The sequence below is a fragment of the Myotis brandtii genome, unplaced genomic scaffold (genome assembly GCF_000412655.1).
Source record: "Myotis brandtii unplaced genomic scaffold, ASM41265v1 scaffold1012, whole genome shotgun sequence".
In the NCBI taxonomy this organism is placed as follows: domain Eukaryota; kingdom Metazoa; phylum Chordata; class Mammalia; order Chiroptera; family Vespertilionidae; genus Myotis; species Myotis brandtii.
This window is the reverse complement of record NW_005353371.1, coordinates 715,524-727,052: the sequence shown is the minus strand read 5'-3', so window position 1 is coordinate 727,052 and position 11,529 is coordinate 715,524. Positions and strand designations below refer to the sequence as shown.

The 11,529-nt window shown below is 43.8% G+C and overlaps 1 protein-coding gene across 1 annotated transcript in view; it reads left to right on the top strand.

Moving 5' to 3' along the window:
• The window catches only part of LOC106723627 (zinc finger protein 14-like), a 41,901-nt gene that overhangs the window by 5,895 nt on the left and 24,477 nt on the right, over positions 1–11,529 (top strand). Inside the window, exon 2 of the mRNA XM_014535210.1 lies at positions 11,334–11,432. Within this exon, the coding sequence (XP_014390696.1) occupies positions 11,430–11,432 (3 nt within the window). The 5' untranslated portion in view covers positions 11,334–11,429. The remainder of the gene's footprint in view (positions 1–11,333; positions 11,433–11,529) is intronic.

Genomic DNA, 11,529 nt, shown 5'->3' with positions numbered 1-11,529 from the left:
ACTGCGCCTCCTCTGAGTCTCGGTATGCTTTTCTCTTTCCTTCTAGTTGTAGAATTTCCACTCAGCCAGCCTTCCTGTGGTTCTGGATGATGTCCATTCCGTCTTTTAGTTGTATTTTTGAAGTGGTTGTGCAAGGCAGCAATCTCCAGTGTTTACCTATGCCGCCATCTTGGTTTCCTCTCAGAGAGCAATATTGATATGACAAACAAATCAGTTGGTTGCCTCCTGCACATGCCCAGCCATTTAAGCACAGACAGTGGAGAAAAACTGTATGAATGTAAGAAATGTGGTAAAGTTCACTTTCTCCAAGTCTCTTAGAAAGCATGGAAGAACACATACTGGGGGAAAACCTTATGAGTGTAAGCAATGTGGGAAAACCTGTTGTGTCACACATCTTGGAAGACATGATGGAAATAAAGCCTAATGAGCAGGACTGGCCCGGAGTGCATATTTACAGGAGGAGGCACCAGGGTGGGGTGGGGTCCCTGATACATCGGCTTCGGCCTTATTTTCCTGGTTCCCTGCCTGTGTGGGCTGCGCGGGGGGTGGGGGGTGGAGGGGGCTGCGCAGGGGCTGGGTCTCAGGAAGGTGCCCACCCATGTACCGTGCACATCTGCTCCAGGAACTGCGTGGCCTGGGCACCCGGCTGCTGGGCTCCATTCTATTCCGCTGGGGCATCTGGGGCAAATCTCCCCTTGCGGGTCCCCTACCTTGGCTCTGAAGGACTATGGGACCTGGAGCGGCTGGTATAGGCAGGCCAGCCACGAGAGCGTCCCACAGGCAGACCTGTGGCTGTCATTATTAGGAAACCGACTTTGGAGAAAAACAATGGATGTTTTAAAGGCACCCGGCTGCTGGGCTCCATTCTATCCCGCTGGGGCATCTGGGGCAAATCTCCCCTCGAGGGTCCCCTGCCTTGGCTCTGAAGGACTATGGGACCTGAAGCGGCTGGATAGGCAAGCCAGCCACGAGAGCATCCCACAGGCAGACCTGTGGCTGTCATCATTAGGAAACTGACTTTGGAGAAAAACAATGGATGTTTTGAATTTAGGCAGGCATGGTATGAATGGAAGGATTTTTGAGTCTCCTTTCTTAGATGGATCCAAAGCAGATTACTAGAATACAGTGCCCTATTTTACAGTGTACGGAGTGATCGCATAATTGCAAAAATCTTTTCTTAAGTGTATTGCAACATTTCTAGGGGAAACATATTTGTACCTAGAATCAACTCAGTTTTACTACTGGCACAAAATAAGATGAGTGACTTTTGAAAAATACAAAGTTGAGAGACATTAAAGCACTAATTTGGATTAATAAATTAATAGAAATATTACTGTGATCTTATCACAGAATGAGGTCCATCAGGCAAGACATGAAACACAGTTCCAGTCCTATGAGAGCTTAGGTGGTAAATAGTTACTGTCATTAAATTAATCTAGTAAAAAACAATTTTTAATAAGACTAAAAATTCCTCCTTTTTTACCTGAAAGTAGATTTGAGACTCATATTTAGAGACAATTTGGCCCTCGCCAGTTTGGCTCAGTGCATAGAGTGTTGGACTGGGGACTGAAGCATCCCTGGTTTAATTCCAGTCAAGGGCACATGCCTGGATTGCTAGCTTGATGCCTGGTAGGGGGTGAGCAGGAAGCAGCTGACCATTGATAGTCTCTCATCATTGATGTTTCTATCTCTCCCTCTCCCTTCCTCTCTGAAATCAATAAAAATATAGTTTTAAATATATATATCTTGTAGAGAATGAAATAAACTTGAAGGACAATTAGATTCTAATTTTTTAAGGGTGGGGTTCCTGAACTGACAATGTATGGAAATAAAATGAATAGATAAAAAGAAAAATGCATGCAGTGAATGTTTTTTTTGTTTGTTTGGTTTTGTTTTTTTGGTTTTTTTTTGGTAAATGCTGTTTGGTTGATGCTTAGCTACCCCTGAGTTCTCGGGTCTGTAGCTTTTAGCTTTACAATGAGTGCAATTCTAGAAATCTGTCTCACCAACAATTACATAGCTAAATCACTGTCTATTTGAGCAAGTTGCCTGCTTTGGTATTTTGTGGATATCAATGCTACCATTCAGTAAAAAGCTAAAAATGATCTGCTATGTCATAGGCCCAGACACTTTAATGACTTCAAAAAGGTGAAGGCTTTTTAGTGGAGGTTAATTGTTTGCTAGCAGTGAAAGGAACTCTGGCTAATTTAAGGAACGCAGGCATTTCTCTGAAATGGGGCAGATGAACACAGGCCTCTGAAAGGACCCAACAAGGGCAGCTCAAGTCCTGTCAGGGTCTGCCTGGAATGGGTCTGCATTAACCAGGGTCTCCCTTGGCTTTACTGCCCACAGAGTTGAATTGCCCAGATCCCTTTAGTTCCATCACCCCTAGGCCACAGGAGGGGGAAGAAGAGTATTGAAAGATGTTCCCATTGAGACTTTAATGCAGAGGTAGATGGTGTGTCCCCACGAAAATAGAGTTGTTGTCACAAAAGAAGAGAGAAGAGATATGGTGTGGGGAAAAACGAGATATGTTCTACAGGTAGGAATGTAGTTATTAATGGGGAAAATGATGAAATTATTTGGCTTCAGGAGGCATCTTGCCTTCCCCTTTCACTTGGAGATGTGAATTAGAGAATGATGGGTGCTATTTGTATGGATTTATTATATTTCCTGTGTGATCCATTGGACAGTGTCTTTGATATAGACATTATGTACTTATTGAACATCAAATGAGAGGCAGAGAGAAGACACTGTATTGTAGGCCCAACCCCTTCAATGTAGTCTTGCAAAATTATACAAGGCAGCATGAGAAATATTGCAACTAAATATTAAGGGTAGTATGTTTCATAGGAGTTTTCAAGAAAGAAAACAACACTTGTCTGGACAAGTTTTACAGAGAACAAGTTTTGTTTGGCTGGGATCTTGAAAGATGAGTTGGATTCTGAAAAGATAAAAGAGTGTATTTGTGGGGCATTCCAGACAGCTCATTCAGGCTAGAGGAGAAGGAGCATGAAATGGAAGTCGTGGAAGATAGATAAACAGCCATTCCACTTCCCTCAGCGCAGTGCACTCTACTACCTTACTTAGTAGGTCTTTGGATGTGGAAATGTACTTTGAAAATGCGGTTGAGTTTCTTTTCAAGAGCCTTTTCTTCATCAGCTAATGAAAGATCTGCTTCTTGCTCATGTTCTAAAAACCGCCTCACGCGTTCAAATTCATTGAGTAATCTCAGTCTTTGGTTTTCTACCTTCTCTCAGTTTTAAGAGTTTTTTGCTTTGAATGCTTATTAATTTCTGAACGTCTGCCACCTGCTTCTTGAGAGATTAATGTAACTGCTGCGCCTTCGCCTGTGATGACAGGCAGCCGCCTCCATGTGCCTCTCCTGGTGGTCAGAGTGCTGAGTGCACAGGGGACACAACAGCTCTAGGTCCTCCTCTCAGAAGAGGGTCAGGACCTTGTGCTTGTCCCACAAACACCTCTCTTCCTGCCTCTTCTTGCCCCTGGTGGTTTGGAGGAGCTTGGTGATGTCAACCATCTTTATCAGCTGGGTGTTGCTCTTCACATGTCTCTTTTGGCATGGGTGACGGCACACAGGGCAAGGGAAGCTGTCCTGTAGATCAGCCCAGGACTGCTGGATGCAGGAGTGACAGACGTTGTGCCCACCTTTGAGGCTCTCTCAGGTCAGTTGGGATAGTTGATTTCTGCTGGGAGTCCTGCCAGACCTGCTTTAACCGCCAGTGGGCCCTGAAGGACTGGACTGAGGTGGGTTTCTTCAGGAATCTGTGCTCTGCAGTGAGAAGTGGATGCCCCGGAAATCTCAGTCCTCACTTAGATGGTGGCCTATGAGTCCTGCAAGTCTCCTGACCTTTTAATTCCAGCTGCCAAGAGAAGCCTTTCCCCAAACTTGCAGCCAGTCACAGCTCAGCCGGACAACTGCTCCTCCAGATTTGGAAACAAAAAATGAAGCCAGCTAAGCAGCTTCTTGGTCAGAAGAACAGTTCTTACCTGAAATCATTAGTTGCTGTGTGTGAGAATATTTCTTCCTTCAATCCCCGAGTTTATTTCATGTGGTTCCAGTCAAACACAGATTTCTCTCTCCTAACCCCAATCTTTCATTCTCATGCTTTTATCATGAAGCCCATCTATTTCCACCCACTGGGCACCACCATCCATGAATCCCATTGACTTTCCATTCACCCACCTGGGGCTGTGGAAACTGTACAGGCTCTGGACCAGAGGGATGGACCATACCCATATTACAACGCAGCCTTGGTCACCTATGCATATATTTTGAAAGAATTTATTTTATCTCCTGAAGGGGTTCAGACCATGCCACCTCAAAATATACCATTGAAATACGACATTTGGACTGGAAAGCATAGTGTTCTTCTGGGCAGGATGATTCCCAGGTGCTTGTCCAGGTGGAGTTGAAGAAGGAAACCATGGACAACTGATGATATAGTAAAGGATGGAAATTTATTGAGCAACAAGCACAGACTCCCATGTGGGGACGGGGAGAGAATCCCACTATGTCCCTTTTTTCTATGGTTTATAAAGGCTGTAGTTCTTTGTGCCTTGATACCTCCTATGATTGGTCACTATCCCCTCTGATTTGTCAGTGTAGCAACTCCAGAGCTCAAACCACAGGTGAGGTACCTGAGGTTCTCCTCCTCTTCTCCAGTATTGTTTTCCGAGTCCCTTTGGGCTTTCCTCTTCCCTCTCTGAATGAGGAGCTCCCTTCTCTTTATTTTGTAAATGTAGACCTTCTGCAGCTCTCGGCTCCCTTATTCTATGGAAGTGTGTACCTTCTGCCAGCTCCCTTATTCTGTGAATGTATACTTTTTGCAGCCCTGTGCTTTCCCTATGGACCCCTTAATTTTTTAAAAAAAAATATATTCCATTGATTTCCCACAGAGAGGAAGGGAGAGGGATAGAGAGCTAGAAACATCGATGAGAGAGAAACATCGACCAGCTGCCTCCTGCACTCCTCCCACTGGGGATGTGCCCGCATCCAAGGTACATGCCCTTGACCGGAATCGAACCTGGGACCTTTCAGTCTGCAGGCCGACGCTCTATCCACTGAGCCAAACCGGTTTGGCATAAAAAGGGTTTCTTTTTGTATTTTGCCTTGTGATAGATCATTTATTTGACATTCAGGGAAGCCAGACATTTTCCTGCGTTGGATTCTGTGAGGAAATGAACTTAATTCTACATTGGGTGGTGAGGCTAATTTTTATTTAGAAGGCAGGAAAAAATAAAGTCATGCTAACCCTGAATTGTAGGAAACAGAAATCATATTCGTGAGAAAAGGGAGTTTTTGTTATTTTTATTCTTTGGAAGCCTGTTCTCTTTCATCCGTTATACAGACATGAATGCCTTTTTTTTTTTTTTGGTCTTGATTCATCGTGGTCATGGAGTAGCTCTGTGTGATGATGGACATGTGTGACCTTTTCTTTTCAACAAGATAGATCTAGGGCTGGCAGGGAGTGCAAGGCCTTTAACCAAGTGTCTCGAACAGCTTTTGCCTTCCTTGTTATCCAAATACTGAAATATTTCCTAGAGGGTACTGGTGCATTTCCGAAAAGTAATATATCTATAGTTTCTAATCATTTACTCCTTGAATAGTTATCTCCTTTATGAATCAATTGAAGTTCATAAATTTAGGAATATTGTCAAAGAAAACAAACCAAGCAGGAAAACAAAGTCAGAGTCTCTTTTCCAGAGAAACTTGTTATCTAAATACTAAAGTAGCCCTAGCAGGTTTGGCTCAGTGGATAGAGCATCAACCTGTGAACCAAAGGTTCTGTTCCAGTCAAGGGCATGTACCTTGGTTGCAAGCTCCTCCCTAGCCTGGGGCTCTGGTCAGGGCTCCTGCAGGAGCTAACCAATTGATGTGTTTCTCTCACATCGATGTTTCTCTCTTTTTCTCCTTCTCACTTCCATTCTCTCCAAAAATCAATGGAAAAATATCCTTGGGTGAGGATTAACAAAAAAACAAACAATCAAAAAATAAATAAATAAATAAAAATAAATAAATACAGAAATATTTCCTAGAGGGTATTGGATGCATTTTCAAAAAGTGATATATATATATACATACATATATAATTTCTATTCATTTACACCTTTAAAATTATCTCCTTTATGAATCAACTGAAGGTCATAAATTTTAGGAATATTGTCAAATAATACGAACCAAGCAGGTAAACAAAGTTAGAGTCTCTCTTCCAAAGAAGCTGTTCTTAGTGATAGAGTATTATTTTCTTTTACTTTTTATTTTTAAATATATTTTTATTGATTTCAGAGAGGAAGGGAGAGGGTGAGAGAGTTAGAAACATCAATGATGAGAGAGAATCATTGATCAGCTGCCTCCTGCACGCCCCCTAATGGGGATCAAGCCTGCAATCTGGGCAAGTCCCCTTAACCAGAATCGCACCTGGGACCTTTCAATGCACAGGCCTACGCGCTATACACTGAGCCAAACCAGCTACAGCTTTGTTTTACTTTGTTTTGTTTTTTTTATAATTGAAGAGAGAGAGAGAGAGAGAGAGAGAAGAGAGAAACAGCACCCTGTCCTACTTATTTCTACATTCATTGGTTGATTTTTTGTGTGTGACCTGGGATTTGACCTGCTACCTTGGCCCTTTGGGATGATGCTCTAACCAACTGAGCTACCCAGCTGGGGTGAAAGACAAATGGTGATCCACTACATCACATTCTGGAAAACATACAGGTTTGGTCTGGGTGGTGTGTCTCAGTGGTTGAGTGTCGACTTATGAACCAGGAGGTCATGGTTAGACTTCTGGTCAGGGCACACGCCTGGCTTGCAGACTTGATCCTCAGTAGGGGGGGAGCAGGAGGCAGCCAATCAATGATTCTCATCACTGATGTTTCTATTTCTCCCTTTCCCTTCCTCTCTGAAATCAATAAAAAGAATATTCAAATATGAAAATAAAAAAGGTAAAGGTTTAGAGGAAGCTCTAACAAATCCAGTATAAACCGCCACCACGATTGTGTTCCTTTGAATTGATGGAGTGTTTTCCGTCTTCTTGGTGGTGTAATGGCATTCGTGAAAACTCATAATGGCTCTAGAAACAGTATGTGCAAATATTAAAAACAATATGCTAGTAAAATAACAAAGTGGTCCTAGCTGGTTTGCCTCAGTGGCCAGAACATCGTCCTGAGACTGAGGAGTCCCCAGTTTGATTCCGGTTAAGGGCACATGCCCAAAGTGGGCTCCATGCTCAGTAGGAGGCAGCCAATCAATGATTCTCTCTCATCATTGATGTTTCTATCTCTCTCTCCCTCTCCCTTCCTCTCTAAAATCAATTAAAAATATTTTTAAAAGTGGTCCTCTGTCGTAAATGTTTCCTTCCACGTCCTGCGTGGTTCAGAGTTCAATATCTGGAAGAGGAGCCGCACACAAATGAAATAGAAAAGACAAGAGATAATTTGGAAATATTGGAGGACCAGGCGGGTAAGTCCAACTCAAGAGGAAGGACTTCCACCCGTGCTCAGTCCGCACCCACCTTTTATAGTCTGAGGTAAACAATGCAGTGGTTACCATAGTTACAGTTCTTGTGAGTTTCACCTGTTTTGATCATGTTTACACTCCCTGCACTTCCCTCAGCCCATTAGCTTCCCAGGTAAGATCTGGGGAGTGTTATAAGGTCAAGCCTAATTATGCTAAGAGGACTGAGCCCTCTAAGCTGGGACTTGTTTGTGACTTTGCCAGCAGGTCAGTCCGAGGCTCAACCCTATATCAGTTTCCCACAGTCCTCTGTGTAATGTATTATAATGTATTATATAGTACAAAATTATTACATATATTGTTTATCTATGTTTATCTGTGTATGTATATATAATGTAGAATTTAGTATATATAGTGTATGTAGTATATTTGTATAGTATTGGTAATATATAGTACAGTAGTATATCTTAGCATATATTTTGGATACTTGGAATATATTATATAATTAACATAATTTATTTTACAGGGTGTCGTATAGCATAATTTTACAGAATAGTATTGCAGTCTTCTCAGCCTACAGGGTAGTGGGTGTCATTTCCATGTCTGTGCACAGGAGTATTAAAAAGCCTATTACATCCTCCCATGAAGCACAGGGACACCTTGCTGTCTTGATACTACAATGTCGAGTTCCCTCACCCCCCTGTTTTTCTCTCTGCTTCTGAGTGCACCTGAAGTGTCAGTATGTTTCAGAAACTTGCACTAATTTATCTGGCTGTGATTGAAATGAACCCTGTGGTTTCATTTGTCCCAAGTTCAGAGACGTGTGACATTCTCTCTCTTTTTTTTGTGTGTGTGTGAGTAATTATAAGCAGGGTTATTCCAGAGCGGTTTATCTCAAAGGGTGATCTTCAATTAGGAGTTGTTGCTCTTGGTGCCAGACAGCCAGACCATTGGCAATGGGCCTAAAAGTTGTAAAAATGTACAGATGGGGTCAACTATTTGTCTTGGTGCCAGACAGCCAGACCATTGGCAATGGCCTAAAAGTTGTAAAAATGTACAGATGAGGTCAACTATTTGCCAAGGCATCCTGTGGCATGATTGCCTGGAGGTGACTAATCTTGCTGTTCATTGGGTCCCATTTCAGAGCAGGGATGGCCGGGTTAGGGTCAGTCGCAGCAGCTCTCTAAGGTTCTCTTCTCCATCATTCTAACCATGATGGAAGCACTCCCTACAAGGCAGCCTCTCCATAGAGTATGCACAGCTTCCTGGCTCTGACCATTGCCTCTCTCCAGTCCCTAAGGAAATGCTCACCTTTAGTATCATTCGAGACAAGCAGCCCCACCCAAACTGCAGCAATAACCCCATCGAGCCTGGGACACAGAAGAACCTGGAGGCCACCGGACACAGGCAGCCTGAGGGCAGAGCCACAGAACCACAGGTGACCTCAATGGAGAGAGGAAAGGAGGGCACACGTTTCACCCAGGACTCAGCTTACCAGGAGGACCACACGGGGAGGAGCAGCATCAGTCACCATACACAGCAGGAAGAAAGGTCTGTGGGTATTCACCATGAAGAACTGAGATGGAGAATATATTTGCATTTCATCATCTCTTTTACACCTTCCTTTTCACAGCTATCTCAAAAACAATAGTCTCCACATCGTGTAGATGTACCACAGTTTTTTAATCCATTCATCTATTGATGGGCACTTAGGCTGTTTCCAGATCTTAGCTATGGTGAATTGTGCTGCTATGAACATATGGGTGCTACACCTTCCTTTTCACAGCTATCTCAAAAACAATAGTCTCCAATCACTATTTCTAGAAATAATATTCGGGGGGAATATTCTTGAGATGTGGGGATGAAAAGAGTCCACATGCTAACCTGCCAAGTTCAGGGAAGGCCTGTGTGTGATGGCCTTGCCAATTCAAAGAGCTAAAATAACCACAAGGGATGGTCTGAAATGAGAACGTTTTAAGTAGGAGCAGTTTATGGTAGTCATGTCCCAGGCTAGAATCTCCCCTGACAAAACTCAATCTTTCCTTTACCTACACCTGTCCAGTGCTCCCAAGCTCCAAGGGCACTTCTTTTACCTCCATAACTCCTTTCCTAAGCCCATTTCTTCCCAGAATTACTTCTCCTACCTCTGTAATTTACCCAGTAAATGTTCTCTTACACTTTGGGTCTTGCTCTGAATTCTTTTCTAGCCAAAACCCAAGTACCCAGGCTGCTGAACTCACATTTGGTCTGAGCCCAATCAGAAACCTGGTGCTATTCCTGCTGCCACCACGGTTACACCGTTTAATCCAGCAATAATGAAATTTAACTGAAAATTGGTTCCCATCAATGAAAGAATCATTCAAACCTATAGAGTATTTTTATGAGTTCATGTCAGGAAGCAAAGTGTCAATGAATTGAGATAATGTCCGGAGTATGGCAGTTTGGTGCTTTATTTTATACATTACAATCAAAAGAGAAGACTCAAGTGGGTTACATGAAATCCACTGGTGATAGATTAGGGAGCTGGGAGAAAGTAAAGCAGGGTACCCGGGGGATACGATGAAAAGTAAAATGATAGACATACATATATATTTTACATAGGTGGGTACAAAGTAGGTAATAGTTAATGATTAACATAATAACAATGAGAGGAGATATGGTCTCATTTCTTCTGCATTGGTTGAGCACTGAAAGGTCTGAAATAGGGGGAGTTACCCAGACAATGCCAAGATATGTAATCATATATGGGAAAGACAATGGACAAGCATAGGGAAAGGAAAGATTGAGTTTGTTAGGGGGATTCTAGTCTGGAACATGACTATCTACCATAAACTGCCTCTAGTTAAAACGTTCTCATTTTAGACCATCCCTTGTGGTTATTTTAGCTCTTTGAATTTGCAAGGCCATCACACACAGGCCTTCCCTGAACTTGGCAGGTTAGCATGTGGACTCTTTTCATCCCCACATCTCAATAATATTCCCCCCGAATATTATTTCTAGAAATAGTGATTGGAGACTATTGTTTTTGAGATAGCTGTGAAAAGGAAGGTGTAAAAGAGATGATGAAATGCAAATATATTCTCCATCTCAGTTCTTCATGGTGAATACCCACAGACCTTTCTTCCTGCTGTGTATGGTGACTGATGCTGCTCCTCCCCGTGTGGTCCTCCTGGTAAGCTGAGTCCTGGGTGAAACGTGTGCCCTCCTTTCCTCTCTCCATTGAGGTCACCTGTGGTTCTGTGGCTCTGCCCTCAGGTTGCCTGTGTCAGATGGCCTCCAGGTTCTTCTGTGTCCCAGGCTCGATGGGGTTATTGCTGCAGTTTGGGTGGGGCTGCTTGTCTCAAATGATACTAAAGGTGAGCATTTCCTCAGGGACTGGAGAGAGGCAATGGTCAGAACCAGGAATCTGTGATACTCTATGGAGAGGCTGCCGGCAGGGAGTGCTTCCATGTCCGGAACATTTTCTAAAGTTAACCATTCTAAATACTCAGAACTCATTCCTGTCCCCTCTCCCGGAAAGATGGCTTGTTTTTGGTTTCAGTGCTCTTTATTGGAACCTTTTTTGCAAATCCACACGTCAGACTCCAGTTGTCAACAAAGATGAAAATGGAGCCAGAGTCATTAGGTGCCTTTTAAGTGTGTGTGTTTGCAAGGAAGGACCACTGTTCCCTGGGGACTCTCAGCGCTGCCTCTCAATGCAGATGTCCCTTAACTGGAGATCTGGCTGCTTTGTGCTCAAGGCTGTGCACCCTAGGCGCTAGGGAGCGATGTCGTGCAAAGTGTGCGTCTTATGAATGGCGGTGGGGGCGAGCGGGCGGGGCTAAGCTCTGTTTCCACGCTTTTGTTCCTCTCCCTTCAGCTGCACTGGGATCGCATCTCCCTTGTTCTATTGTCATCTGCGATCTGTAAGGTGGTGGGAGCTGCAGGCGGGACTCGGGAGGCCCAGGAACTAGAAATGGTGAGTGTGCGGCCGGGCGCGGGGACGGGGAGGAGGGGCGGGTGGAGCCGCCGTGGCGGGACCGTCTCTCCACGGTCAGGTCCGGAGCCTGCGGACC